The sequence below is a fragment of the Podarcis cretensis genome, assembly GCF_951804945.1.
Source record: "Podarcis cretensis genome assembly, chromosome: 15".
Taxonomy (NCBI): domain Eukaryota; kingdom Metazoa; phylum Chordata; class Lepidosauria; order Squamata; family Lacertidae; genus Podarcis; species Podarcis cretensis.
In genome coordinates this window covers 35638299-35665992 of record NC_137185.1, presented here as the reverse complement: position 1 = coordinate 35665992, position 27694 = coordinate 35638299, and the positions used below count along the sequence as shown (strand labels likewise).

The window sequence follows — 27694 nt, the reverse complement described above, 5'->3', positions numbered from 1 at the left end:
TGGTTGTTTTTGCAAGGTGATTCTTAGGCTTACAGTGAGGGCAAGGTGGGATCTAATGGGTGGAAATCTCAAGGAAGCAGATTTCAACTGGTCATTAAACTTCCTAACAGCAGGAACTGTCTGACAGTGGAATCACCTTTGCTGGAAATGCTTGTGCAGAGTCTGGGTGACCGTCTGTCAGATGCTGTAGCTGCAAGATCCTTGACTAACCAGAAGACACTGAGTAGATGGCCTCCCAAGAGATCAGAGAAAGGAGAAAATTTGATTTGAGTTGCTAGCGACACCCATCGTTACAGAATCTCTTTGTTATCACAGCTTTCTTCCATGATTAATCCCCTTCTAGGTAAATCAGGGGTGACATTACCAAGGCCCCATCTGCACTAAACATTTAAAGCACTATGATACCTCTTTAAAAGGTAAAGGTAAAGGTACCCCTGCCCGTACGGGCCAGTCTTGACAGACTCTGGGGTTGTGCGCCTATCTCACTCAAGAGGCCGGGGGCCAGCGCTGTCCGGAGACACTTCCGGGTCACGTGGCCAGCGTGACAAAGCTGCATCTGGCGAGCCAGCGCAGCACACGGAAACGCCGTTTACCTTCCCGCCAATAAGCGGTCCCTATTTATCTACTTGCACCCGGGGGTGCTTTCGAATTGCTAGGTTGGCAGGCGCTGGGACCGAGCAGCGGGAGCGCACCCCGCTGCAGGGATTCGAACCGCCGACCTTTCGATCGGCAAGTCCTAGGCGCTGAGGCTTTAACCCACAGCGCCACCTGCGTCCCTATGATACCTCTTTAGCAGTGTGCAAATGATTTTGGTCTAAGGTTTTGATCCTGTGCACGCTGATTTGAAAGTAAGCTTCTCCATTCAATCTCCCAGGACATTCTATACAAGATCTCAAAGTAGCTGTTTTACTACAAAGGAATTTCAGAAATAGACTGGAAAGAGAAGCTGCTGAATTGCAACTTATCACCAAACTTAAAACCATGGAGAGTCCTGGTCTGAACAAAGACCTTGGATTCTTATCTCATTATACATGACAAAGCCATTTTTCACCTTCTCACCCCTTGCTTTTTCCTGTAAGACCTATTGCAGTCGTTAAGAGTCGTCAACAGGCTCATCACAGCTATCTGCCAATCACCCATTCCCACCACCCTTCTGAGTAATACCCCTCCCCACCTCACTATATAGAAGGGTCTGGAAACTTCTGTTTCAGTGTATCTGAAGAAGTGTGCATGCACACGAAAGCTCATACCAAGAACTAACTTAGTTGGTCTTTAAGGTGCTACTGGAAGGAATTTTTTTTGTTTCTTCTCCATTGAACTCAGTGGTGCTTACTTCTGAGTAAACATGCATGGGGTTGTGTTGTTAGCTATACTAGATAGAGCGGAGAGGCGGAGGTCATAAAAAGATCCCATGGTGCAACACTGCATTCTGGGAGAAAAAGACACAATGTCCTTTGGAAATATTCAATCCAGCAACTATCCAATTCTAGCTGTAACCAAAATCCCCCAGTCCCCCTCGTAAGACACAAGGCAGACTTAAACCAAACAAAACACCACAACAGTCGTGTGCCGTCGTTTTTTATTAGCAAAGCTGGAGATGAATTTAAAAACCGCAAGATGGGTGAAACAGAATTGCGTTTTCTTTTGTTTTAGGATTAGAACAAACAAACCACTCACAACAATAGTGGATGTTGGTCATGAAGGGATTTGGGATTATATTTCAGTACCGAGGGCTGGGGGAAACCCACACCGGCCGGGAGGATTGGCCTGGGAGATGATCCAGGGAGATGATCCAGGAAGCCCTCGATTTGCTTTCTGTCTTCTCTGTTTGGCTGTGTATCCCTCGCTCCTTCTTTTCCTGGAATGTCAGGGTCAGGGGAGAGGCAAGCTGTGTTTTCCTACAGCAGTCCTCTCCTGCTCTGCCGGCTCCAGGGCTTGCTGGCTCCTTGTGCATTGGACACTGGGCGGTGGGAGGGGATGGTGTGTGTTGGGGGGGGGGAGAGTCGGGCGCTCCTGGGTGCTGCTTCTTCCTTGTGGTCGGCTGCTGGCTGGCTCCCTGCAGCTACAGGCGGCTGAGCAGATCGAGCAGGACGTGCTGTTCCAGAGTGCTCCTGACGACGCCGGGGCCTGGGCAGCCGGCGAGGGGGAGCGGGCGCAGTAATGCGATGACACTGTGTCACTGTTGCTGTGGAGAGCTGCTCCACCTTCTCAGCAGGGTGACCATTATTGCAAGAGAGGATACCTCCCCCCCCCCACCCGTATACAATAATTGTGCATACAAAAAAAAAAAAGACTTAAAAACAAAAAAAGGAGTTAATTTTTACCACCGACAGCTTTTATCACATTGGAGCAAATGCTCCCTCTTTCTCCTCCCCGCAAGACGCACTTTCTGCACAAAGGTGAAAGAGTTCTGCCCTTGGTTCACCTTACTAGGTTGCCATGTGCCCATAAGAGAAGCATCTAGGGAAAATAATCTCTGCACCCTGCCTTGCTTTTAAGTTCTGATTCGCAAGTGATGCCCCCACCCCTGAACCCTGGGAATTGTAGTTTCCTCCTCACAGCTGCAATTTTGAGTCGACAAACTACAGTTCCTAGAAATCTTTGCAGTAAATTATAGGTGCATCGGATGTGAATATATGGTGTGGGTCTGCCGGGTGAGTGAGCTGAGGATCCTTGGCAGCTCATTTGATTTGATCCGATCAGCTGAGGGCTATTTTCTGGACCATGAGTAGGGACTTTCTTCCTTGTTCTAGTGCATGGGTAGGCAAACTAAGGCCCGGGAGCTGGATCCGGCCCAATCGCATTCTAAATCCAGCCCGCGAACAGTCCAGAAACCAGCGTGTTTCACATGAGTAGAATGTGTCATTTTATTTAAACTACATCTCTGGGTTATTTGTGGGGCCTGTCTGGTGTTTTTACATGAGTAGAATGTGTGCTTTTATTTAAAATGCATCTCTGGGTTATTTGTGGGGCATAGGAATTTGTTCATTCCCCCCAAAAAAATATAGTCCCCCCCCCAAAGTCTGAGGGACAGTGGACCGGCCCCCTGCTGAAAAAGTTTGCTGGCCCCTGTGTGTGTGGTGGGCCTGGGGAGGGGGGAGAAAATTGGGAGACCTGCCAAACTGGAGGCTTCCTATCTCTGCTCTCACCAGAATATCATTTTCATACAAACCACCCCTCTTGCTTCAATCAAAAGGAGCCATCCATTTTCCCTGGGCAGAGGGTTGGGTTGTGCCCTCATTTATATCACAGTGCCAGTAAAGGAGGACCCACTTCTGGTTTTCAAAATTGGTCTTCAGGTTTCTGGCAGGGGTTTTCCTGTTTTCTTTTAGAAGTAAAGGCTAGGTTTCCCCACCCCGCCCCAACCAAAGGAACGTCAGTTCCACCCGAAAATTGGCAAAATGAAAACAAAAGTTTCATTTAGTTAAATTAAGCTAAATGGAAAGGGTGCCAGATTTAGAGCGCTGAGTTGCTCGGCTCGGGTTATAAACAGCTGTGCTACACTTTGGACTTGAGAAATATTTGTCTCCAATTAACACTGATTTGGCGCTCTCTCTCTCTCTCTCTCTCTCTCTCTCCCCCCCCCCCCCCCGGATTAAGCCAGTCTCTACCTGGAAAAGAATCTTATCTGAGCTTTATTCCTGACGTGACATGGCTGCTTCAGTGTACTGTGTCTGTTCTTTTCCTCCAAGAAGGGGAAAGACCATTTGTCAGTAATGCAGTTTTTAATGTGAGCCAAGCTTTGGCTTTGGGTGGGATTCTGCTAATGGGGCCTGTCAGCAGAAGCCCCACACAAGGACTTCTGCTTGTGCAACAGGGGGGTCCCCTCACTGCCTCCTCCAAAATTGGTTCAGGGTGGTTGGGGAGCACTGGGAGGGAGGAGAGGAACTCGGCCCAACAAGGTGGTAAAGCAGATCCTCCAGATTAAGCACACGGAGAACACCCGGGAACTCTAGTTTGTTAAGGATGCTGGGGATTGTAGCTCTGCGAGGTTAGCACCCTGCAGTTACCAGAATTCTTTGAGGGATGTTCAGATGCTGTGACTGTTAAGAGTGCTTGCAATGTGCAGTGTGGAGGCAAACTGAGATTAATGGGGCATTAATGTTTATGTACCAGTGCCTCGACATTTTTAATACTGAGTTTACCTTGGTCACCCTGAGAGCCCACAAACACCACAGTGTGTGAGTCATAGCAAGTTGTGTTTTACTGCAAATCTAAGCCTTACCTGTGGAACTCCTTCCCACCTGAGATTAGACAAGTACCCTCCCTTGCAGAAGTTTAGAGGCATGACCAAATCTTCCTTGTTCAGGCATTTCAAGCTATGTACTATGATAATTTTTATTGTTTCGTTGTCCCATTTCGTGTGGATTGTTTTTATGCACACCGCTTAGAAATGTGAATAATGAAGCAACATGTAAATATCTTAAACCAACGAGGGGATCTGCCACATCCATACTTCTGGTTCTCAGTTTCTGCTTTTATTAAAATGTGGATAGCAAAGCTTTCCACTTAACCGTTTCCTTTCTAAACGTGCACAACTTCTTAAATGGCATCCTTTCTTGTCATGGTCTAGGATTACGGTTTTTAGAGCAGGAAGTGTGTTTGGGCAGCGGAGGAAGGGAGTAGACTTATTTTTCTAACTGCCTCTTATTTTCAGGACGGGTGGGGAGAATCAGAAAGGCCTGACTTTTTCTCAGCAACTTTTGCACAGCTAGCTAAGACGGCCAATTCATCTTGAAACCACTTACGAACTGGAGCCTTCATGCACTTGATTGGTTTTTGAATTTGCAGAAGCAATGGGGTTGTTTTTTTAATCATGTTGAAAAAGCCTTGGGAAGCACCATGAAAACTCAACTTTCATCTCGTATGAAGCACAGCAAAACAGACATTTCCCTTGATGCCCATCTTGTAGGCATGTGGTTTTATAGCTTTTTATCGGATTGAGTGGCTTTTTGAAGAGGGGGGTAAGCACAAAGATTCACAAAATGTCTGGGGGTATGTGTACCCCTGCTTGTTGTTGAAAGCATGATCAGCCTTCTTTATGGTCCAGCTCTCACTTCTATACATCAGTACTGGGAAAACCATAGCTTTGCACACCCCCAGAAAAAAGTACTGGCTGTATCTCTTCGATGGAGCACATGGTTTTGTGTGCAATGAGCCTGGTCCAACCTCCCCCCCCCCCCCACTTTTTTGGCAAGAAAGCACCATGGTGACATTTGTCACCACTGCAGAAGCCAGAGGCAAGCGCTTTCGTCTCCTTCTGTATCCATTACCTGATGAGGGACAGGCTCTGGCACATGTGTATCTTGCATTTATCAATTAACTTGCAAAACACTCAATAAATGCAAGACACACATGAGATGGGAACTCTTGAACTGTAGCTTAACTGTTTCCCATCATTTTAGTCTGAAAGCTAGTAGTTTTTATTTTAATTGTTTTTGTGAAAGGGAAATACAAAAAACACTTATCATTGATTTATTGAGTTGTTACCTTGTTCTTCCTCCAAGAAGCACATAGGGATTTTCCCACCCCTTTCTTTACAATTCTAGGAGATAGAGAGAGCCAGCCACTATTTTGGCATACAGTTGATGGGGATGGGGTTGCCAACTGATCAGAAGAAAGAAACCTGGCAGCTTGACTTTTAACCGCCACTTGTTCTGCAGGAATCAGCAGATGAACTTTCTCATGCCAGGGAGTTGTGTTATTATTACCTGTTTGTGGGTTAAATCTGTGGATTAAGGAATTGGTTGGCGGAGGTTGTTGCTTAAATATTAGCAAGTCTACTAGCCACAGGTAAGCCAGTGAATGGCAAATTACAGTGTAGGCTGGTAGATCTTCTCCCCCCCCCCCGCCCCCCAATAGCAGAAGCACTACATGGTGTTCTTGCAAAATGCCTCAGGCACAACTGCTGGAAAGTACCGTATTTTTCGCTCTATAAGACGCACCAGACCATAAGACGCACCTAGTTTTTGGAGGAGCAAAACAAGAAAAAAAATTATTCTGAATCCCAAAAGCCAGAACAGCAAAAGGGATCGCTGTGCAGTGAAAGCAGCAATCCCTCTTGCTGTTCTGGCTTCTGGGATAGCCTGCATTCGCTCCATAAGACGCACACACATTTCCCCTTACTTTTTAGGAGGGAAAAAGTGAGTCTTATAGAGTAAAAAATACGGTATTTCTGAACTAATTTCATCTCCCCCCCCAACAAACAAACAAAACAAAAAACAACTTAAGCATGAATTCGATTTGTGCTTTTTCTCTTTCTCTTTTCATTTTTTTGGTGGGCCAGGATGCAACCCAGAACCCAGGAAGGAGATAAAGTCTCTTCCCTTGCAGCCCCCTTGTCCAGACTGGTCCTTGCCTCCTTTCCTGCTGTATGCTCTTGCACTCCCAGCCACACACCAAAACTGGCTGAGAAAAAGCTTTCTCCTTCCTATGAAAAGCATAAGCAGTATGACAGTGTCTCTACTTCTTCCCGTCCCCCACCCTTCTAACCAGCCATCCTGCACCACTTTGCAAAGATTGAGCATCTTTCTCATTTTAATTTCTGGAGAAGCGGGGCTTGTGGTCACTCCCAGGTGAGACAGTGGCTTTGTTTGGGGGAAATGGGGTTTCGAAGTGACAATGGGGAGCTGGTGTCAGATTATATGTCCTGGTAGGGTCAGAACTTAAGGTCCTTTGCACGTGCAACCTTCGCTTGTTGGGGATTCGCATACGAAACTTACATCCAGCTGCTCCTGGATGCAAAAAAAAGTGCAAAAGGGGAAAAATGTGGATAACACAAAAGCCTAATTTCAAGTCCTGCTTTGAACCAGCTGAGACCCTTCTGGGTGCCTGGAATTTGTTGAGCCTTTATAGCTTAGCATATACCATTTTTTTCGCTCTATAAGACGGCACCAGATCACAAGACGCACCTAGTTTTTGGAGGAGGAAAACAAGAAAAAAAATATTCTGAATCTCAGAAGCCAGAACAGCAAGAGGGATCGCTGCACAGTGAAAGCAGCAATCCCTCTTGCTGTTCTGGCTTCTGGGATAGCTGCGCAGCCTGCATTCACTCCATAAGACGCACACACATTTTCCCTTACTTTTTAGGAGGGAAAAGGTGAGTCTTATAGAGCAAAAAATACGGTACCTTCAGATTCAGGAATAGGCAATTTGCGGTCCTCCACATGTTGTCTGACTTCAACTCATACCATCCCTGGCTGGGCTGAAAGACCTTGGGATCCCACCAACATCTAGAGAGCTCAGATTTTCTGTTCCTTGGCCTCAGTATGCTTAACAAACTAAGGTAAAGGTAAAGGTACCCCTGCCCGTACGGGCCAGTCTTGACAGACTCTGGGGTTGTGCGCCCATCTCACTTAAGAGGCCAGGGGCCAGCGCTGTCCGAAGACACTTCCGGGTCACGTGGCCAGCGTGACAAAGCTGCATCTGGTGAGCCAGAGCTGCACACGGAAACGCCGTTTACCTTCCCGCTGGTAAGCGGTCCCTATTTATCTACTTGCACCCGGAGGTGCTTTCGAACTGCTAGGTTGGCAGGCGCTGGGACCGAGCAGCGGGAGCGCACCCCACCGCAGGGATTCGAACCGCCGACCTTTCAATCGGCAAGTCCTAGGCGCTGAGGCTTTAACCCACAGCGCCACCTGCGTCCCGCTTAACAAACTACAGTTCCCAAAATTCTTTTGGGGGAAACCCACAACTGTTTAAAATGGTATAATACTGCTTTAAATGTATAGTGTAGATGGAGCCCTTCAATTCTGTATTTTTTTGCACTCCATATATCTAAGAGTCACTGTCCTGTTCAGCGCACGCTCTGTGCTCCGTTTGCATTGCTAGGATGTTCATCCTCTGGTTAAGCATTTCTTTCTTAATAAAGCATGTTTTCATATGCACTTTAATTGCAATCCTCCAGATACATAGATCTGATATCCCATAATTTACTGCAAAAACAAGAGGAAAGGAAGTCTAGATGTACAAAATCCTGATTTTATTAGGCTCGGCGCATTTCAGTCAGAATCTACACCAGGGGCATTGTACATTTATAAGAGATGCCTAGCTGTTGAAATAGATTGTTTTGTTTGTTTGTTTGTTTGTTTGCTTTTATTATTATTCAGAGTTATAACAAAACATATTTTCCAAAAACATATCCTTATTCCCCCCCATTTTTCCTCCCCCCTCCCACCCACAGAACCCATCCCCCCTCCCCACCCCCGACTTCCCTCAGTTCCAGTCTTTGGTTTCTCCAATAATGCTATTTTCTGCATGTTACAGAGTTGTATAGATCCTCAAACTGTTTAGCTAATTATTATCAGTAGAAAAATTGTGAATGTTTATTCAAAACCTGCCAAAGAGTCCAGTTCGCTTTGTTACATTTTCAAAAATTTTGTGAAAGGTTCCCATTCACCCTTAAAGTCACAGTTATCCTTGTCCCGTAGCTTATATGTCAATTTTGCCAGTTCTGCATAGTCCGTCAATTTTTCTTGCCATGATTCTTTAGTTGGGGTTTCTTCAGTCTTCCATCCTTGTGCTACCAGAACTCTCGCGGCCGTTGTCACATACATGAAGATGTTTTTCAACTTTTTTGGCAGGTCTTTCCCTACAATCCCCAACAAAAATGCCTCGGGTTTTTTTAACAAAATAGATTGTTGATAAAGTGTGCGTAAAGAGGCAAAACTGTGTAGTGAACAATAATAGTACAAACTATGGAAAGGGGCAGCAGTCGTATGAAACATGCCAGAATTGAAGTTTGATTCTGTCACTCAAAACAAACACCGCCAGCATTGCCAGAAAAATCTCCCCTCTCCTTTCCCTAAAACAAACAACCAATTCAGCTGAACTGACCCTGCAAAACAAAAACATTCTGCTCTCCAAATGTTCCGTTGAAAAGTAATTCCTGAAACTAAGCCCAGAGTAGTCTCTTCATTGCTCGGTCCCCTTTATGAATGTAAGATTTAGAACTGTGTCTGAATTAGGCCATCTTAGCTGCCCCTCTCCCTTTGTAGCATTTTCCTCTTCAAAGTCACTTTTCCAAGCTTCTTGGAAATCATAGGCTTATGAGAGCTTTTATGTGCATTTTGTCAATAGGGATAATTCTCATGTTGCAACAACACATTCCCTAATACAAGCGCACATGGGAGGTGTGTTTTTTTATTATTATTATTTAAAAAAACTAATGAAAGGGTTAACTTCTTCCCTGTCTGGCTAGTTGTGTGTTTGAGGCTCGTGACCCTGTTATGAGAACACTTGTTTCTCAATTCAGTGGCACAGTTTTGGGAGTCAGTTTACTTGCAACAAAACATTTGGAAAACACAACACTATAAGCCTATACAGTGGACGCTCGGGTTGTGAACGTGATCCATGCAGGAGGCACGTTCGCAACCTGCAGCATTCGCAAACCGCAGCGCCATGTCTGCGCATGCGTGGGTTGCAATTCGGCGCTTCTGCACATGCGCAAGGCGCGATTTAGCACTTCGGCGCATGTGCGACCACTGAAACCCAGAAGTAACCCGTTCCGGTACTTCCGGGTTTCAGCACGTCCGTAACCTGAGAAAGCACAACCTGAAGTTTCTGCAACCCAAGGTATGACTGTAATGGCTTACCATGAACACATAGCTTGCTCCTCCGTGCTTTGCAAGCAGGAACAGCAACCTATGTTCCACATCCAAACCAGGGTTAGTGTTGTTGTTTTGCTCCAAACCAGGGTTTTATAAAACCAAGGTTCATTCTTCGCTTCCCAATCATTGTTTGTTTGAGAGGAACAAATCACAATTACCCCTTTTTGATATTAACACTAAACCAGGGGAAGGGAAGCAGGTGTGATTTGTGAGTTCATGGGAAATCATTAATTGGGGCTTGCCACAGTGTGTGAATGCACAGTTCTCTTGAATTGTGTGGGATTTCTTCCTCAGGAAAAAGGCACCCTATCATAATGTACGGAGTACGGCCAGCCGTTTTGAGATAATGTGTGTGTGTGTGTGTGTTGGGTAATGAGAATGCAGTTTTAATTCTGGTATGATTTTTATGTTTTAGCTGCCCCTTTCCATTGTTTGTATAACTGTTGTATGTCTCATGTTTTACCTCTTTTTTCAAAGAACTTCAGTGGATATATACAGGGTAATTTACTGTTCATGGGGGGGGGGGCGGTCTTTCAATGCCCTATAGGTAAAAAAGAGAACTGGGCTTCTGCACCTTTAATTGTTGTGAAGAAGAAGGAATTGTGTCCGCTACCTGATGATTAAAGTTGCAAGAGCAACTCACTTTTGTACCTGGACACTGTAGTGCTTAACTGTTCTATTTCCTTTACCCATTGTAAGTGATTTGCTGACACAATAAATGAGACCTATCCCACCAACAGATATCCGCTGCGGCCTGCACCCCGAAAGCGCTCCAAATGCAGATGGGGACCCCTGTTCAGTTTGCATCCCCCGCCCCCATTCCTACCTTCTCATACCCCTGAAAATCATTTATTTTGTTGTATGTTTTTGGCTTTTCTAACCTTCCTTTTTTTTTTTAAATCACAGCAGCTCACATAAAATAGCAATCAGAGCCACTTAAGGCCATTTAAAAGCATCCAATTAAAACATCAAACGAAAAAACCACCAGACAAAACCCCCCAAAAGTCAGCCGGGGGAGCGTGCAGACAATATTAGCAATTAGCCAGCCCCTTCGAAAGCAGAAGAAATAAAAGTGTTTTTGCCCTTCTCCTAAGAGCCAGGAAGGGGCGGGGGGGGGGGTGGAGAGAGAGAGAGGTTAGCTTGGCAGAGTTCCTGGGGCAGGCCTTCCTCGCCTCCCCTCCCTCAAATGCATGAGTAAATGAGGGGCCTGTTGCTGGGCCTGCTCCCAACCCTTCCCCCCTCCCTGGCTCTCAGTCTGATTCCACTTTCACCCAGCAGATGGTGGAATGGAATGTCCCCACTCCTCTCTCCCGGCTCCCTTTGCTGGTGGAAACTTCCTTCCCTGCCCCAGGAAAGGCGTGTGCTCAGAAGGTCCCAGAACATCAGTGGCTGGAGAACACCATCGGGAGCGCAGAACGCTTTCCTAGTTGGTTCTCCATCTCTCTCTGGTGGAATGAATAGTGAGAAGCAGCCAGAGGTGGCAGTTTCTCCCTTTCGTTTGGTCCCCAAATGAAAAGCTGCCTCTGCTTTTGGGTCCCCCCCAAAACAGAGGCAGCTGGGAATAGGCTCTGTAATTGGCCCTGGTCAACAACCAGCCCCATAGGAGCAGAGGTGGCTTTTTTTACTTTGCCAACCCTCCTCTTCACTCCCGTGACCTAGAAAATGTGGGGTGCAGGCAAGATATTCCTACTTTCCCAGCTCCTAGCTGAGGGCGCTTGGCTCACTCAAGCTCCCCACACCTACCTTTTCTTCCTTCAGAACAGGATCCTTAAAACTTTGCTGGAGCGGTTCTTGCCAAACATGCTTTCCTATCTCTCTCAGCAGTCCAACGATATATTCCCATAGCCTAAAACCTAAAGGCAAAGAGGGAAAAATAAGTTGAGCTAGGCCGGGATGCTGTCCATCATTGAGTCTCCCCTTCTTTTTGACTCTCCTGTATGGCTGACCTCAAGAAAGTCCCTTTCCCATGTGCAGAGCAAAGATTTTAGCATATGAACAGGGCTGGTATCAGAACTCAGCATTGCTGGGAGCCCACTGAAGCCCATACCTCAGTTGGGTGGGCCCCACTGCCAACCCCAACTCCCAGCATCCTTGACCACTGGCCCTGCTAGCTAGGGATGATGGGAGTTGTAGTCCAAAGCCAGCTGGAGACCCAAGTTTGGGAAACCCTGCTCTAGACCTTGGGACTCTGCCCAGGCTACTCTCCTTCCGGGTTACGCTCCTTAGTGGCTGTGCTCCACTCCTGGAGTGCTTTTGCTTGGCGGGAAAATGACCTTGAACTGTGATGATGCCTTTAACTAGCCTGGACAGAGAGACGTGTGGCTAGCACAGATCGAAGGTAGCCACCTGTTCAAAGACAGAGAGGTTACATTTGTGGCGCCACGTATGCTTTTTGCTCCTGGCTGTGCCCGCCACGGGTGTGTGGCCCTTGGAAGTTTGCCCACGAGGGATCCTGTGAAGCAATGAAGAAAATGATGCTTCTGTGCATACCCAGAATGAGTGGGGGAACTTGTGGCCAACTTAGCCAATGGTCAGGGTTCTGGTCCAGTAGCATCTAGAGAACCACAGGTTCCCTGCCCTCGACGTAAAGGGACCCCTGACCATTAGGTCCAGTCGTGGCCGACTCTGGGCTTGCGGTGCTCATCTCGCTTTATTGGCCGAGGGAGCCGGCCTACAGCTTCCGGGTCATGTGGCCAGCATGACAAAGCCGCTTCTGGCGAACTAGAGCAGCGCATGGAAATGCCATTTACCTTCCTGCCAGAGCAGTACCTATTTATCTACTTGCACATTTGCACCCCTGGTTGTGCTCTTATCTCATGTTTCTGTCTTGTGAACCACCCTAAGATCTTTTTGAAGAGTGTCATGAAATGCCGTTTACCTTCCCGCAGGAGTGGTACCTATTTATCTACTTGCACTTTGAGGTGCTTTTGAACTGCTAGGTTGGCAGGAGCAGCTCACCCTGTCGCGGGGATTCAAACCGCCGACCTTCTGATCGGCAAGCCCTAGTATTTTTTACGTATTACCACAATCATCCTCCACATATTCAGGACTGAGAAGGGTGGGGGTTTGTACCCAGTATGACTTCATGCAGGCTGTAAAGCTTATACTGCTAGCCATTGCATCCTAGTACAGTGGTACCTTGCGTTACATACGCTTCAGGTTACAGACTCCGCTAACCCAGAAATAGTGCTTCAGGTTAAGAACTTTGCTTCAGGATGAGAACAGAAATCGTGCTCCGGTGGCGTGGCGGCAGCGGGAGGCCCCATTAGCTAAAGTGGGACCTCAGGTTAAGAACAGTTTCAGGTTAAGAACAGACCTCCAGAACAAATTAAGTACTTAACCCGAGGTACCACTGTATTGTCTATTCTGCGTGCTTCCAGACGGGGCCTGTTTTCAGTTCTGATTCAGCCACATGCTGGTAAATTTAGGTTGTGCAGTTCAAGCTGAGTTGGAGGACTCTTGCACAGCAAACCTGCTTCCCCTAAGATTTGGATCTTTTGCGATAAGGAAAGTAACGGAGAACCCGCACTGGGAAGTTTGGGGGGAGCGATTGCATTGTTGCAACAGTACCTCGCAAATTCGAAACGAATGCTCTCGAAAAGCCAAAGTCGCCTGATGTCCCTACTCAAAAGAAACCTTTGCTAAACCTGGGAAGTCCCCCAGCGGGCTGGCTGTGGTTCTTCAAGGTCTCCTGGCAGAGATCCTTTTCAGCTGTGGATTCAGGAGTTGGAACTGGGGACTCGCTGCCTCCAAAAACACGTGCTCCCTTGCTTGGTTACGGGTCACCCTGTCCCTCTAAAAGGTAGCCACCCACTGTCCCGTGTTCTGTTCTGTAAAAGGGCAAGCTGCTTCGCAGGGCAAAACGAAGGAAGTAACACACACCCGGTTCCGTTTCCCGAGCAGCAAGGGTCGTGATGGGCCTGGCCGTGCTCACAGGACAGAGGCAGCGTGTGGCCGGCCGGCGTGCTGCCTTGGCCGGCTCAGAGTTGCGTCTGTGTGGATGCTGCGCGGGCAGCAGAGAGTTAATCTGGTGTAACTAGGCCAGCCCTCCAGTCCGCGCCTGCCAGGACCTTGTTTTGCCATATCTGGGCAGTACGCCAAGTTCCTTCTGGCCGCTGTATAAAGTTGACGTAGTCAGAGCGAAAAGCCTCTGCTGAAGAAATGCGACCACTTCCCCTCCGGAAAACTGGGAGCAAGCTTGGGGGGGGGGAGAATGTTATTGGGGAGGGGGCAGAACTCCCATTGGCTGGCTGGCGGTTTACCTGTCCAGCACAGAAATCAAGTGACCTGCTGTCTAAGGTGGAGAGACTTCTCCTGATCTGGAACGAAAAGGCTAAAAGGCATCTGCGGGGAGAGGACACCAGGTTTTGCCACCCACTCGTGGCCTTGGCTGTCTGAGGATAAGAGTGTATATAAGGACACAAGGCATCTCTGGGCTGTATCATAGAGGGAGTGCTTGTCCGTACCTTATTTCCAGAGAGGCAGCCATGTTAGTCTCTTGCAGCAAAGTCTCTTGCAGTCTCGCGGCACCTCAAGAACTTAGGCCCCATCTGCACTATATATTTAAAGCCATATCCTATGGCACGACGTTTCATTTCGTTTTTTTAATTTATTTGCTGGATTTACATGACACTCTTCAAAAAGATCTCAGGGTGGTTCACAAGACAAAAACATGAGATAAGAGCACAACCAGGGGTGCAAATGTGAACAAAATATTGGGGGGCTCAGGTAAGCCCCACCCTGCATAATGGATCACATAACCCTAACCCTTTGGAATGGTCATCCACTTTAGGGGTCCCTGGACCCCTAAAATATTGTATTGGGGGGGAAAGAGTTGGCTCCTATGAGCACAACCATAAGGGGCCAAAGATAAACCAGAACATATGAGAAATTATGGGATTTCAACATTGACAAAGCAGTGTGGCTGCCCCTCCCCAAACTTTGGCAGACACACACAGTCTTCAATGTGGGATCACATGTCACAACACTGATAGCTTCATGAGCGCAAATAATCATGGACCCGCAATAAAAATTATGTCCGGAGAAGTCCTCTGTGCACACAAGACACAGAGCTACAATTGCAGAGTTGGTTTAACAATCAATCCCTCTTTGCAGGGAGCTGTAGCAATTGTAACTCTGTAAGGGAAAGAGGGGGACGCGAGTAGCGCTGTGGGTTAAACCACAGAACCTAGGACTTGCTGACCAGAAGGTCGCGGTTCGAATCCCTGCAACGGGGTGAGCTCCCGTTGCTCGGTCCCTGCTCCTGTCCACCTAGCAGTTCGAAAGCACGTCAAAGTGCAAGTAGATAAATAGGTACCGCTCCAGTGGGAAGGTAAACGGCATTTCCGTGCACTGCTCTCGTTCGCCAGAAGTGGCTTTGTCATGCTGGCCACATGACCCAGAAGCTGTACGCTGGCTCCCTTGGCCAATAAAGCGAGATGAGCGCCGCAACCCTAGAGTCAGCCACGACTGGACCTAATGGTCAGGAGTCCCTTTAACTTTAAGGGAAAGAGGGGCCTCCTAACAATTCTCAGCACTCTTTGGGGGACATCATGACTGTTTAAGTACCATAGTACTTTAAATATATGGTGTGGATGTAGCCTCCGACTAAGGCAGTGTTTCTCAAACTTGGGTCTCCAGCTGTTATTGGACAACAACTCCCATCATCCCTGACCTCTGGTTCTGCTAGCTAGGGATGCTGGGGGACCCAAGCTTGAGAAACACTGAACTAAGAGGTAAACTTGGGCTCACATGAAACACGCTGAATGACCTAGGAACAATCTCTCTCTCTCCCTCTCTGCTGGGCAGAGCTATAGGACATCCTGGTGGGTTGCTTTCGGAAGCAGCTGGTGGTGCCTTGTGTATATGTCACTGTGTGAAGGGCAGATCGTCTGCCTTGTGAAAAGAAGGTCCCAGGTTCTGTCCCTAGCATCTCTAGGAAGCGCTTGGGAGAGACTCCTGCCTGGTCAGTGTAGATAATTCTAAACTAGATGGACCAATGTTCTGACTCAGCATGAGGCAGCTTCCTCTGTCCCTGTGTGTGTTTTGCTTCTTGAAAGACCAAGGACTGAGACGTAAAGTGGATTTCATGTGGAACATCAACCTGATCTAAGTCTCTGTGCTAGGCTTTCCTCACTAGTTCTTCAGGCAAGACAAGCTCAATTGCCTTGAGGAACACCTTTTGATTTATTACTGTGGGTCAGCTTGCCCTGACCTGAGAGCATTCCAGCCACCAAGCTTAGCCCGATTCCTGTTGCATGCTGTCTGGGAGAACATGGTTTTAATCTCTCTCTTTCTCTGTTTCTCAATAGCCCAACTAGAGCCGTGACACTGAAGAGGCTACTTGCTCCTCGCATTGGTGTTGCCTTGGAAGATCCTGCTCCCAACCCCGACGCCTTTCTGTAGCCAATGAATTCAATGAACCCAATGAAACCATCGCTCCCGCCCACCCCACATGGGTACGTATGGCCACACACATCTGTATTCCTTCATCCACCTCTCTCTCTTTCTTACCCTTGGGAATAAACTGAGCCGGGTGTATTCTGCACAACAAAGAGGCATCAGAAATGGATAGGTGATTGAGATGCTATGTAGCTTAGAGACAGAGCCCCGACTTTGCATGGAGAAAGTCTCGTGATTTCAACCCTTGATATCTGGAAGTGAAAACAATAGCCCTTCCCTGCGGTTTGCCCTCTGGCAATTGGAATTTTGAAGATACGCGGCACCTGAACATGGAGGTTCACTTTACCTAACATAATGCACATCCGTTGATATTGCAGCTGCTGAGCGATCAACAGGCACACGTGCATCCACTCTTGTATTCCCCCTCCTGCGTAAGCACCAGTCCTGTGTTTTCTTGCTCTGCTTTGGGCTGCTTACCCACTCTTCCTGTGGTCCAGCAATCCCCACCTGCCTCCTGCCAGGCTTTTCTGCCACTTCCCCAAAGGCTCCTAATTAAAACCTTGTGCGTTGTTTGTTGCTTTTCCTAGTGATGGTTCATATGCCTACGAGTCAGTTCCTTGGCAACAGAATACCAATCAGCCCGCAGGATCTCTCTCAGTGGTAACCACGGTGTGGGGAGTCAGCAACACGTCCCAGAGTCAGGTACCTTCCGCATTCTTCCAAAATGATGGGGTGGGGCGGGGAAGTGGGGTGTCTAGGCTGCGTGTTTTCGGCCATCTTGGTAATCAGTCCCTAAAATGGGCGAGGAACCTTTTTTTTTACCCTACTCCAAGGACTGCATTCCCTTCCAGGAAAACCTCTTGGGGGGGGGGCCACATGGGAGGGCAGAAGCTATAGTGGCCAGGGCAATGAATGGAGATTTCCCCTTTTGTAGGCTCCATTCAGATAAGCGAGCGTCCTTATCAGAGTTGAAGGGTGCATTCCATCCAGGCCAAAGAGGGGTGTCCTGGGGAGAGGAGGTGTGGTCTGGGGAGAGTCTCAAGGGCCAGGCAGAGAGGCCTGGAGGGCCAGAGTTTCCCCAGCCTTGCCCTACAAGACCATACTGCTGTCCAAACTGCCTAGTTAAACCTATTATTATTATTATTATTATTATTATTATTATTATTATTATTATTATTATTATACCGCCCTATACCTGGAGGTCACAGGGCAGTTCACAGAACAAAATAAAAATATTAAACCACAAAATATATAATCAAAATAAAAACCTCTGCACCTTTTACCACGTCTATTTTATGCTGCTTTTATAATTAAGTGTTTTAAAGTGTTTTAAATTTGTTGTTAGCCACCCTGAGCCCGGTTTTTGAACCAGGAAGGGTGGGGTATAAATAAATTATTATTATTATTATTATTATTATTATTATTATTATTATTATTATTATTTCCTCACTTGGGCTCTTCAACCTCTGCAGGTTTTCGGAAACCCCATGGGCCCTGGGGGGAACACCTCTGGCAACCCCATGATGCCCAGCGTGGCCAGCAGCGGCTCTGGAATGAACTCGCCTCAGTTCATGGGACAGCAGCCTTTCCCAGAGGGATCTACCAACAAGGGCTACGTGCAGCCGGGGATGTACAGTCGCAACACTTACCCCGGAGGTCCGGGCTTCACCACAAGGTAGGTTCTGGACCAGCAGATCAACCTCGGTCCATTGTGTACTGCCTGCCTGCCTGGGTCGCAGCATGCATCAGCTTAGGTCAGAGGAACTAAAGCACTTCTGCACGCAGCACGTTGTTAAACTGTGGAACTCATTCCCACAAGATGTGGTGCTGGCCGCAAACTTGGGTGGCTTAGAGGATTAGAGAGATCCATGGAAGATAAAACTATTGTGGCTTCTAGCATGCCTCTGAACATCAGTTGAACAGCGCTGAAGAGCGTGCAATTGCATTCAGATTCTGCTTATGGGGTTCCCAAAAGTGTGCCTTTGGCCTGATGCAGACGTTCTTTTTATGTAGAAGTCATTCTCCCCAGTGTGAGAAGAAAGAAGGGGTGCCTCTTTAAAGACGGGGCTTGCCACCTGGAATTTTTAAAGTGCTTTTATTGAAGTCAGTCATCTTACTTAATTGGGGGCACCATTTTAGCAAATTATGGGCGCAGTCCTATACTTGCTTTCCTGGTTCTAAGCCTCATTGCACTCCAGGGAACTTGGCCTTTAGCCAACACCTATAAGATGGTGCTGCGAAAGTCTTTCTAAGCGTAGTCCTGTACACAAAATTGCTTGGGAGCGTTGAGTCCTGTTGGATGCAGTGGGACTTAACTTCTGAATAAACATGCACAGAATTGCTTTGTTAATCGGTTTGTGAAACTGATTAAACATTGCAGCCCTGATTATTATTGGTAGGTACCCCCTCCCTCCAAAAAAAAAAAAAAAAAAAGCATTTGTCAGAAGGGTGGCTTGCCTGAGCCATCTAGAAATCCTCTCTGTTTGATTTGTGTATTTCGAATTTATAACCTACCTATTCACAATAAATCCGATGAATAAAATGCTCATCCAGAATATTACATATTACATTGAATATAACAGCCCCCAGGCCTGCTTAACCCCAGCTGTTTAATTTTTCTCCTAAACAAGGAGGTCTCACAGTGCTTCTGGAAAACTGTTTAAACCATTAGGAATTTGGTGGGTCTGTTCCAATTAGTTTCACAACCGTGGTTCAGTCACCAAGAATGTATCTCAATATACAATCTTGCAGTACAAATCTGTTGTATTGTGTATGCTCTGAAGTGGGGTATTTTTTTTAAAAAAAATATTTTTTACAGTCAACCAATCTATAGATTTCATGAAATAAATAAATACATAGTCAGATCTGAGGCTGTTCCGGATGCATTTTGAAGATCTGATTTTTGCAGATGATGTTTGCAGGCATCACTTGACCCAGCAAGTTCCGGGTGATACATTTTTTTAAAGCCTGCTTTTCTCCAGCCTACGTTTATATAGCAAATTCACAATAGAAAGGGGAGAGCAATGGCTGCTGATAGGAAGACGATGCTCCTGCTTTGTTGGTGTGTGACTCCTTCACCACAATTGGCCAAGAACACACTGATATCTCCACCCTCCCCTTTCTGTTCTTCCTGGGGGTAGAAGGGAGTTTGCTTGCTTCTTTGGAATCCTAAAACAGAAGGGGATTTTTTTTTAAAAAAAAAAAAGGGGGGGGAATCCTTCTTTAAGGACACAGGGAAGCTGCCATATGTTGAATCAGAACATTAATCCATCTAGTTCAGTATTGGCTACACTGACTGGCAGCAGTGCCCCCCAGCACTAATGGAAGAGTATCAGGGATCGGACTTGGGAGCATCCGCTTGCAAAGCAGTTGGTCTGCCTCCGTGGCGCTTCCCCTTGTAGCAACCTCTTAACATGTGAATCAACGCTCTGCGTGGTGGGAGAACAAGACGCTCAGTGGGTGCGTGGGGAGTTGAGCTGTCAGACGCCTGTCACTTGCTGCGTAGTCATCCCATTCCCCCTGTCGCCGCCACTGAGCGTGTGGGGGAAAGGGCATGAGCGTGTGACTAAGCATGGTTTGCCAGCTCATGGTTGCCAGCTCATGGTCACCAGGCCTGGTTTCCCAATCACCAAGACACATCGCTCTTCTAGCATCATCCGATTCCAGCTGGGCTTCCCTATACATTCCAGAAGGACCGTGGTGTTACTGCTTTCCCTGATGTAAGAGGCCAAGTGGAAGTCATAATTCATCAGGGATCCATCAGTTGGCAGGGCAGCTTCCTTAAGGAAAGAAGGGCAGTGGTAGCTGGTGCCCATTGGTGTAGAAAGAGGGAAGCCCCATCATTCAGCCTGGACACTGAGGTCCAGCTCTGAGGGCCTTCTGGCGGTCCCCTCACTGTGAGAAGTCAGGTTACAGGGAACCAGGCAAAGGGCCTTCTTGGTAGTGGCACCCGCCCTCTGGAACACCTTCCCACCAGATGTCAAGGAAATAAACAACTATCTGACTTTTAGAAGACATCTGAAGGCAGCCCTGTTTAGGGAAGTTTTTAATGTTTGGTGTTTGATAGTGTATTTAATATTCTGTTGGGAGCTGCCCAGAGTGGCTGGGGAAACCCAGCCAGATGGGTGGGGTATAAATATTAAATTATTATTATTAATGCCCTTCAGAACCAACTCATTCTAGTTTTGTCCCCATCCATCTCCCTTCTGAGTTCTGCAAGAGGTCTTGGAGACAAAGCTGACAAGTTGTGGACTGGTTGTAAGTAGGAGGGTGGGCTGGCTAAGGGCAGGTCGAAGTTGATGGGGCAGTGCCCCCGTTTCCCCTAATGAACCAGCCTCCACTGGAGAAGGAAGTAGGAGAGTCGCCTTCTGCCCATCCTGTTCCACAGGAGGCTCTCTGGATCTAACCCTTTGCTTTCTTAAAAAAGATTCTGAGGACATCCCTCTTTTCCCACTTCGAATACCAGGTTCTTCTGCCAATGGAGTAGATGTGAGTTGCCTGGTCTGTGAGACACCTATTTTTCTTTTGCAGTTATGCAGGCAGCCCAAACGGCCCCGGGGGAATGGGCATTCCTTCACACACTGGGCGACCCCCTGCAGACTTCACCCAAGCAGCTGCCGCCGCCGCTGTTGCAGCCGCTGCCGCCACGGCCACAGCCACCGCCACGGCCACCGTGGCCGCCCTGCAAGAGAAGCAAAGCCAGGAACTCAGCCAGTATGGAGCGGTAAGATGCAGGCGGCGCGATTTCGGCACTTGATAATTCCCGGGGGTTTTCGAGGGTGAAGAGCGGAGCTCACAGGATGTAACTTGCAGCCGGGGAAATAGCGTGAAGCCAAAGGAGTACCATCTGTTGCAATGCTATAATGAAAGGCCAAGGGCCTTGAATTTGCTCAGAGTGAAGTGGCACCTTCCCAGAGGGTGAGGGTGATCTTTCTCTCTCTCTCTCTCAATAAGTTTTATTGGATTTTACAAATATAGAATTATAACAGTACAAAGCACATATCCATATTTAGAGATTTCTAGACTTCTCACCAGGGACGCAGGTGGCGCTGTGGGTTAAAGCCTCAGCGCCTAGGGCTTGCCGATCGAAAGGTCGGCGGTTCGAATCCCTGCGGCGGGGTGCGCTCCCGCTGCTCGGTCCCAGCGCCTGCCAACCTAGCAGTTCGAAAGCACCTCCGGGTGCAAGTAGATAAATAGGGACCGCTTACCAGCGGGAAGGTAAACGGCGTTTCCGTGTGCGGCTCTGGCTCGCCAGAGCAGCGATGTCACGCTGGCCACGTGACCCGGAAGTGTCTCCGGACAGCGCTGGCCCCTGGCCTCTTAAGTGAGATGGGCGCACAACCCCAGAGTCTGTCAAGACTGGCCCGTACGGGCAGGGGTACCTTTACCTTTACCTTAGACTTCTCACCTTCGCCTCCATGGGTCCAGTTGCCAACCTTTTCTGATCCATATTGTTCTAAAACCCATATTGTATATCACTCCATTTTGTCCATAGTACCTGCAGCATTACAAGTGTTACTGCAATCCTGCTAATGTTTCCATCTGCTTACAGTGGTCTCCCAGACAAATTATAATTTTCCCCCATTCTTTATTAAAGTTTTGGTCTTCTTGGTCTTTTCCCACCTGTGAGTCAGTTGCAGCTGTAGCAGGAAATGGTGCCCTGCTTTGGGTGGCAGATCAGGATTGCACCTTAATGGGTGATCAAAGAGATTGCATCCCCTATGAGCTTCAGATGAATATACAGAGTGGCCTAATGCTGACCTGGTTCACAGGATCTAATCATGGTTTAATAAGCCACGAAATGCACAAGCTCCGTGTCTTTGGCTGCAGCCCCTTCACTTTTTCCTTTTTTGCGAACAGGGGAACAAGCCAGGAAGGTGCACTTAACCATAGCTTCCTGTTCTGTGCAAACCAGGAAACTATGGTTAATGGCTTCCAAACAAGCCAAGATTCATCAACCAGCTTTAAAAATTAAGATATTCCTGCTTTGTTGTTTGCCACCCTGGGCTCCTTTGGGAGGAAGGGCAGAATAGAAATAATAATTGTATTATAATAATAATAATAATAATTTTAAACCTTAACCATTGTTTCCTGGTTTGTGGAGAGCAGGAAACTATGGTTAGCTTTGCCTTCCTGCTTGTTTTTCTGCTCGCTGAAAGGGAGTAGCAAAGTGGGAGAAGGGGGGGAGGTTGCACGCAGCTTGTGCCATGATTTCATTGTGTGAAAACAGCCATTGAGTCAGACAGTTGGTCCCTCCAGCCCAGTATCTACGATGACTGCCAGGATCTCAGGTGAAGAAAGATTTCCCATCACCTGTCCCCTACTTTTTTTATTAAAAAAAGATGCCGGGGATTGATGCCGGGGTGGAGAGGAGGCTTGGCTGTGGCAGGTGCTTTGGAACAGTGATGTGACGTAGTCATTAGTGTTAGACTCAGACATGGGAGACCAGGGCTCAATTGCTGGCTCAGCTATGAAGCTTAAAAGGTGGCCTTGGGCCATAGGCTTGTTGTGGAGATCAACTTGGGCAAGGGAGCATGTACACCGCTCTTTGGAGACAGGATGTAAATAAAATAATAAACGCATATTCGTTGTTAGGGACCAGCACTGGCCCCCTGTTGAGGTGCGCAGTATTCTCTCATCCCTTGCTTCCACACAGGGCTTGGTTTCCTATCACATTGTGCTAACCTTTCTTCCTTCCTTCCTTCCTTCCTTCCTTCCTTTCTTTCTTTCTTTCTTTCTTTCTTTCTTATTTTTTCCCTCGAAGATGGGAGCTGGACAGCCCTTCAACAACCAGTTTCTTCCTCACTCGGGGCCGCGAGGGCCATCCGTGCCCCCCGGGATGAATCCTGCCAACATGGGCGGCGTGATGGGTGCTTCTGGGATGTCTCCCATGAGCATGAACGCAGCGAGGGCGCCTACCATGAGCGCCCTGTATGGCAGCCAGCGGATGCCCCAGCATGGCTACCCTGGTCCCCCGCAAGGCCAACCGATCCCCAGGCAAAGCGTCAAGAGGACGTATTCCAATGAGGTGAGGTCAGGGTGGGGGAGTAGGTAAATAGGTACCGCTGCAGCGGGAAGGTAAATGGCATTTCCGTGAGCTCCGGCACTCGTCACGGTGTCCCGTTGTGCCAGAAGCGGTTTCGTCATGCTGGCCACATGACCCGGAAAGCTGTCTGTGGACAAACGCCGGCTCCCTCGGCCTGAAAGCGAGATGAGCGCCGCAGCCCCAGAGTTGCCATTGACTGGACATATCCGTCCAGGGGTCCTTTACCTTTAGGTGGTCTGGCTCCATATAATGGAGCTTCCTATCTTCCTAACTTAACTTATTGGTGGAAATTGTAAGGAAGCCAGTTTGGGCTAATTATTAGGAGGCACTGCATACCAGGCTGCTGCCCATGCTTGCTGTGTCCCGTCAAATCGATTAATGCGTGCTCATGTTAAAAACATGACAATAGACAGCAATACCACCCACCAGCAGTGTTGGTAGCACTTTCAGCCGCTGCTGCCATGACCACCTGGCTGTTTTCTGCTATAAGGTACTTCCTCATACAGTGGTGCCCCGCAAGACGAATGCCTCGCAAGATGGAAAACTCGCTAGACGAAAGAGTTTTCCGTTTTGGAGGTGCTTCGCAAAACGAATTTCCTATGGGCTTGCTTCGCAAGACGAAAATGTCTTGCGAGTTCCTGCGGGTTTTTTTTCCTCCCCCCCCCTTTTTCTAAGCCGCTAAGTCGCTTATCCGCTAAGCCGCTAAAAGCCGCTAATAGCGCTAATCCGCTAAGCCGTCAGTGGGCTTGCTTCACAAGACGAAAAAACCGCAAGACGAAGAGACTCGCGGAACGGATTCTTTTCGTCTTGCGAGGCACCACTGTATAAGGAAATGAGCCCTGAGTGCTCACTGGAAGGACAGATCCTGAAGCTGAGGCTCCAATACTTTGGCCACCTCATGAGAAGAGAAGACTCCCTGGAAAAGAACCTGATGTTGGGAAAGATGTAGGGCACAAGGAGAAGGGGACAACAGAGGACGAGATGGTTGGACAGTGTTCTTGAAGCTACCAGCATGAGTTTGACCAAACTGCGGGAGGCAGTGGAAGACAGGAGTGCCTGGCGTGCTCTGGTCCATGCGATCACAAAGAGTCGGACACGACTAAACAACTAAACAACAACAACAACAACAACTTCCTCATATGCCTACCTAAGGTCCTATCTGCACCAGCTCATTAGCCTATAATGGCCCTGGGTAGCATCCATTTCCCCCCATGCAAGTTACAACCTTATCAAAAAAGAGCCTCCGCTATTCCTAGGATGGTTTGGGTTAAATGTCTGTGTTCCTTTTCATCCTGTGTGTAGCTCCCTCCTCTCCTGTTTTAGTAGCAGAGTCTTTGTCCTTAAAAAAGAGGAAGCGAATAGAAAGAAATTAGGTTGATTTGTACATGTCTACCCATTCACCATAACTCATTCTGCTCAATTTGTTTTTAGGTGGGAGGGAAAACGTCTGTAACATTTACGGCTTTGCCTTTCTATTTCACAACTCCATGGAGACATCGTAGGGCTGCTTCCATTCCTCCCTGTTTCATTTCGCACCGTGCACCAAGGTTTCTGGCGTGGGTGTAATTGCACATAGCCTATTCTATTTTAGCTATTGCTTTTTTAAAAAGATAAATATAATAATAAGCAGAACAATGACGTCCAGAATTCTTACAAGGGAAACGTATGTATGTACGAGAAATGTGCAGGCCTGTGGCCCTTCTGAGGTTGCTGGAATCCGAACTTCCATCAGTCTCAGCCAAGCATGGCCAGTGATCAGGGATGATGGTAGCTGACAGTCCCAACAACATCCGAGAAGAGTACAGGTTCCCCACGCCTGCTGTCTTAAGGCTGTTTCCTGTGTTCCACAGTCCACCCCCTCCCCCGCCCATAATCCTGAAGTCCTTTGGCTTGGCGAAAGCATGGGACCCCATGAAAGATATACCGTATTTTTTGCTCTATAAGACTCACTTTTTCCCTCCTAAAAAGTAAGGGGAAATGGGTGTGCGTCTTATGGAGCGAATGCAGGCTTTGCAGCTATCACAGAAGTCAGAACAGAAAGAGGGATTGCTGCTTTCACTGCGCAGCGATCCCTCTTGCTGTTCTGGCTTCTGAGATTCAGAATATTTTTTTTCTTGTTTTCCTTCTCCAAAAACTAGGTGTGTCTCGTGGTCTGGTGCATCTTATAGAGCGAAAAATACGGTAATCAGCAACAAACCATACACTCAGCCTATTTGAAGACACCCACTCCTGTAAAGGTTGTGGTGGAAAGAAAGAAAGATTGCACTTAGTCATGCTGGAAAGGAATATTTTAAGAATATTACAGACCTGAGAGGCAGGACAGAGATACAGATATGCTTCGAGGTTCAGACTGTGGGAAGCCGTAAAATCAAAATTACAATTCGGAAGACAATTTGATCTTTTTTTTATTTTAGTTTTTAATTTTTATTGGATTATGATTTGATATGTTAATTGGATGTTTTTTATTGGGAAATTAATAAGCGCTCTAACAACAACAACAAAAAGAATATTACAGGCCAATCTGAGGAGGAGGAAACTTGTAGCTACAGCACAATGCGCGACATCTGTTCCGATTGCTTACCGCAGAGATTGGCACTTGGCAGACAGAAAGTGGCAAACACATAGCATCGGCAATGACAGCGCTGACAAGATCGTTCTCCTTTGATTTCCGATGAATTAGTCAGCACTCCCAACTTCTAGACTCGTAGGCTGTTTACAGATGTAACGCTAAAGGTTTGGTGTTAAGGACCTAAGAGTCCAGGATCAGACCAAAGGCCTATCTAACCTAGTATCCTGTTCTCACAGTAGCCAACCAAATGTGTGCAAGAAGCCCACAAGCAGGTCTTGAGTGCAGCATCACTCTACCGACTTGTAATCTCTAGCAGCTGGCATTCGGAGACAAAGTGCCTCTGACACAAAGGTACCACATAGCCATTGAGACTAGCAGCCATGAATTTGTTTAATCCCCTTCTGAAGATATTCAAGGTGGCTCCTGTTCCTCCCTTTTGCAAACCCCACAGTTTCACTACACACTGTGTGAAGAAGTACTTCCGTTTGTTCGTAAATATATAGTGTCCTGCCATCATAATGGTCTACCTTTGCTCTTTCTTCCAGGGTTATCCAGGACAGCAGTTCATGCAGAGTGGCCAGTATCCCTCTCAAGCTGGGCAGTATGCCCCCACTGCCCCCCAGCCGTCTGCTCCGTCCCCTTCGTATCCTGGCCACAGGATGCCCATGCAACAAGGAATGAGCCAGTATCTCTCTGGCTCTGGCACTGGTGGCCCCTACTATAAGGTACCCAGTTACTATGGAAACAGCCTCCCAAGATTCTCTCGGGATGCGTGGAAGAAAGTCAGCCTCCTTGCAGAGAAAGAGAACCCCCCCCCCCCCAGTAGTAGTCATAAATGTGTCAGGAGTAGATCCAGCCTAAGTGAAGGTGATATAATGTGTGTCACTTTTTGACCTATGGCATGGGAATGCTCTGTCGCCTGGGTCTGGGTGATTTAGTGTTCTGTTGGAAGCCGCCCAGAGTGGCTGGGGAAACATAGCCAGATGGGATCTCTCTTTTTGAGATCCCTACCTTTTTGCCCAAAGAGATCCTAAGAAAGTAAGCCCCAGCAAAACTGGTTGCTCATCGCTTTTGTATAAAGGGTTGAGGGGCGGCAGGGAACGGCAGGCGGAAGACAAGGGCTTCCACCAAAGTTACCCAGTAAACCAGGGGTGGAAATATGCCAAGAACCGCCCCACCCCAAGCAGCCATCCTTCAGGTGAAAGAGCCACTATGTCACTTAGCCAGATACCCCGACCAGAAGACGATGGGTAGTATCCCACTCCAAAGGGCTGAGAGGGGGAAGTATGACTAGGCTAAGGCAGTTTTTTGTCTTGAGAATAAGGATGGTCCAGGGAAACACATTCTTCTGGTACCAGTCTTTCAACTTCTCCTTTCCAGCCTACGGATCAGTTCAACGGTCAAAATGCCAACTTCAACGGAGGCAACTTCAACAGCTACGGACAGGCTACTATGAATGGGGTGAGTCTATGACTATTCTGCTCCTTCAATACTTATCTAGGCATGTTGCAATGATGTGGAAGCCAGTTACTCACCCCTAGTCTTTCTCAGGGAATTCTTTTGTGTTCCCTTAAGTTTTGCAAAGCCCTAATGGTACTCTTGGGATGTGGGTGGCGCTGTGGTCCAAACCACAGAGCCTAGGACTTGCCGATCGGAAGGTCGGCGGTTCGAAACCCCGCAACGGGGTCAGCTCCCGTTGCTCGGTCCCTGCTCCTGCCAACCTAGCAGTTCAAAAGCACGTCAAAGTGCAAGTAGATAAATAGGTACCGCTCCGGCGGGAAGGTAAACAGCATTTCCGTGCGTTGCTCTGGTTCGCCAGAAGCGGCTTAGTCATGCTGCCCACATGACCCGGAAGCTGTACGCCGGCTCCCTCGGCCAGTACAGCGAGATGAGCGCCACAACCCCAGAGTCGGCCACGACTGGACCTAATGGTCAGGGGTCCCTTTACCTTTTAATGGCACTCTTGGTGGTTGTAGTCCATACACTCAATAGGGATTCATTCCCCAGCTGCCAGGTGTCCTCTTTGGACTGATTTTTCGCCTGCTAAATCAGAGGTGGGCAACCTGCTGC

At 47.8% G+C, this 27694-nt stretch overlaps 1 protein-coding gene and 1 long non-coding RNA gene across 2 annotated transcripts in view; one reads left to right on the top strand and one right to left on the bottom strand.

Annotated features, from left to right (window-relative positions):
- The window catches only part of ZMIZ2 (zinc finger MIZ-type containing 2), a 111770-nt gene that overhangs the window by 60317 nt on the left and 23759 nt on the right, over positions 1-27694 (top strand). The window contains exons 2-8 of the mRNA XM_079954966.1: positions 15920-16066; positions 16598-16712; positions 17483-17685; positions 20541-20733; positions 22774-23037; positions 26170-26349; positions 27005-27085. Of these exons, the coding sequence (XP_079811092.1) occupies positions 16017-16066; positions 16598-16712; positions 17483-17685; positions 20541-20733; positions 22774-23037; positions 26170-26349; positions 27005-27085 (1086 nt within the window). The 5' untranslated portion in view covers positions 15920-16016. The remainder of the gene's footprint in view (positions 1-15919; positions 16067-16597; positions 16713-17482; positions 17686-20540; positions 20734-22773; positions 23038-26169; positions 26350-27004; positions 27086-27694) is intronic.
- LOC307204008 overlaps positions 23885-27694 on the bottom strand; it is a 55106-nt gene continuing 51296 nt past the window's right edge. The window contains exon 3 of the long non-coding RNA XR_013833447.1: positions 23885-24394. This is a non-coding gene — a long non-coding RNA (uncharacterized lncRNA). The remainder of the gene's footprint in view (positions 24395-27694) is intronic.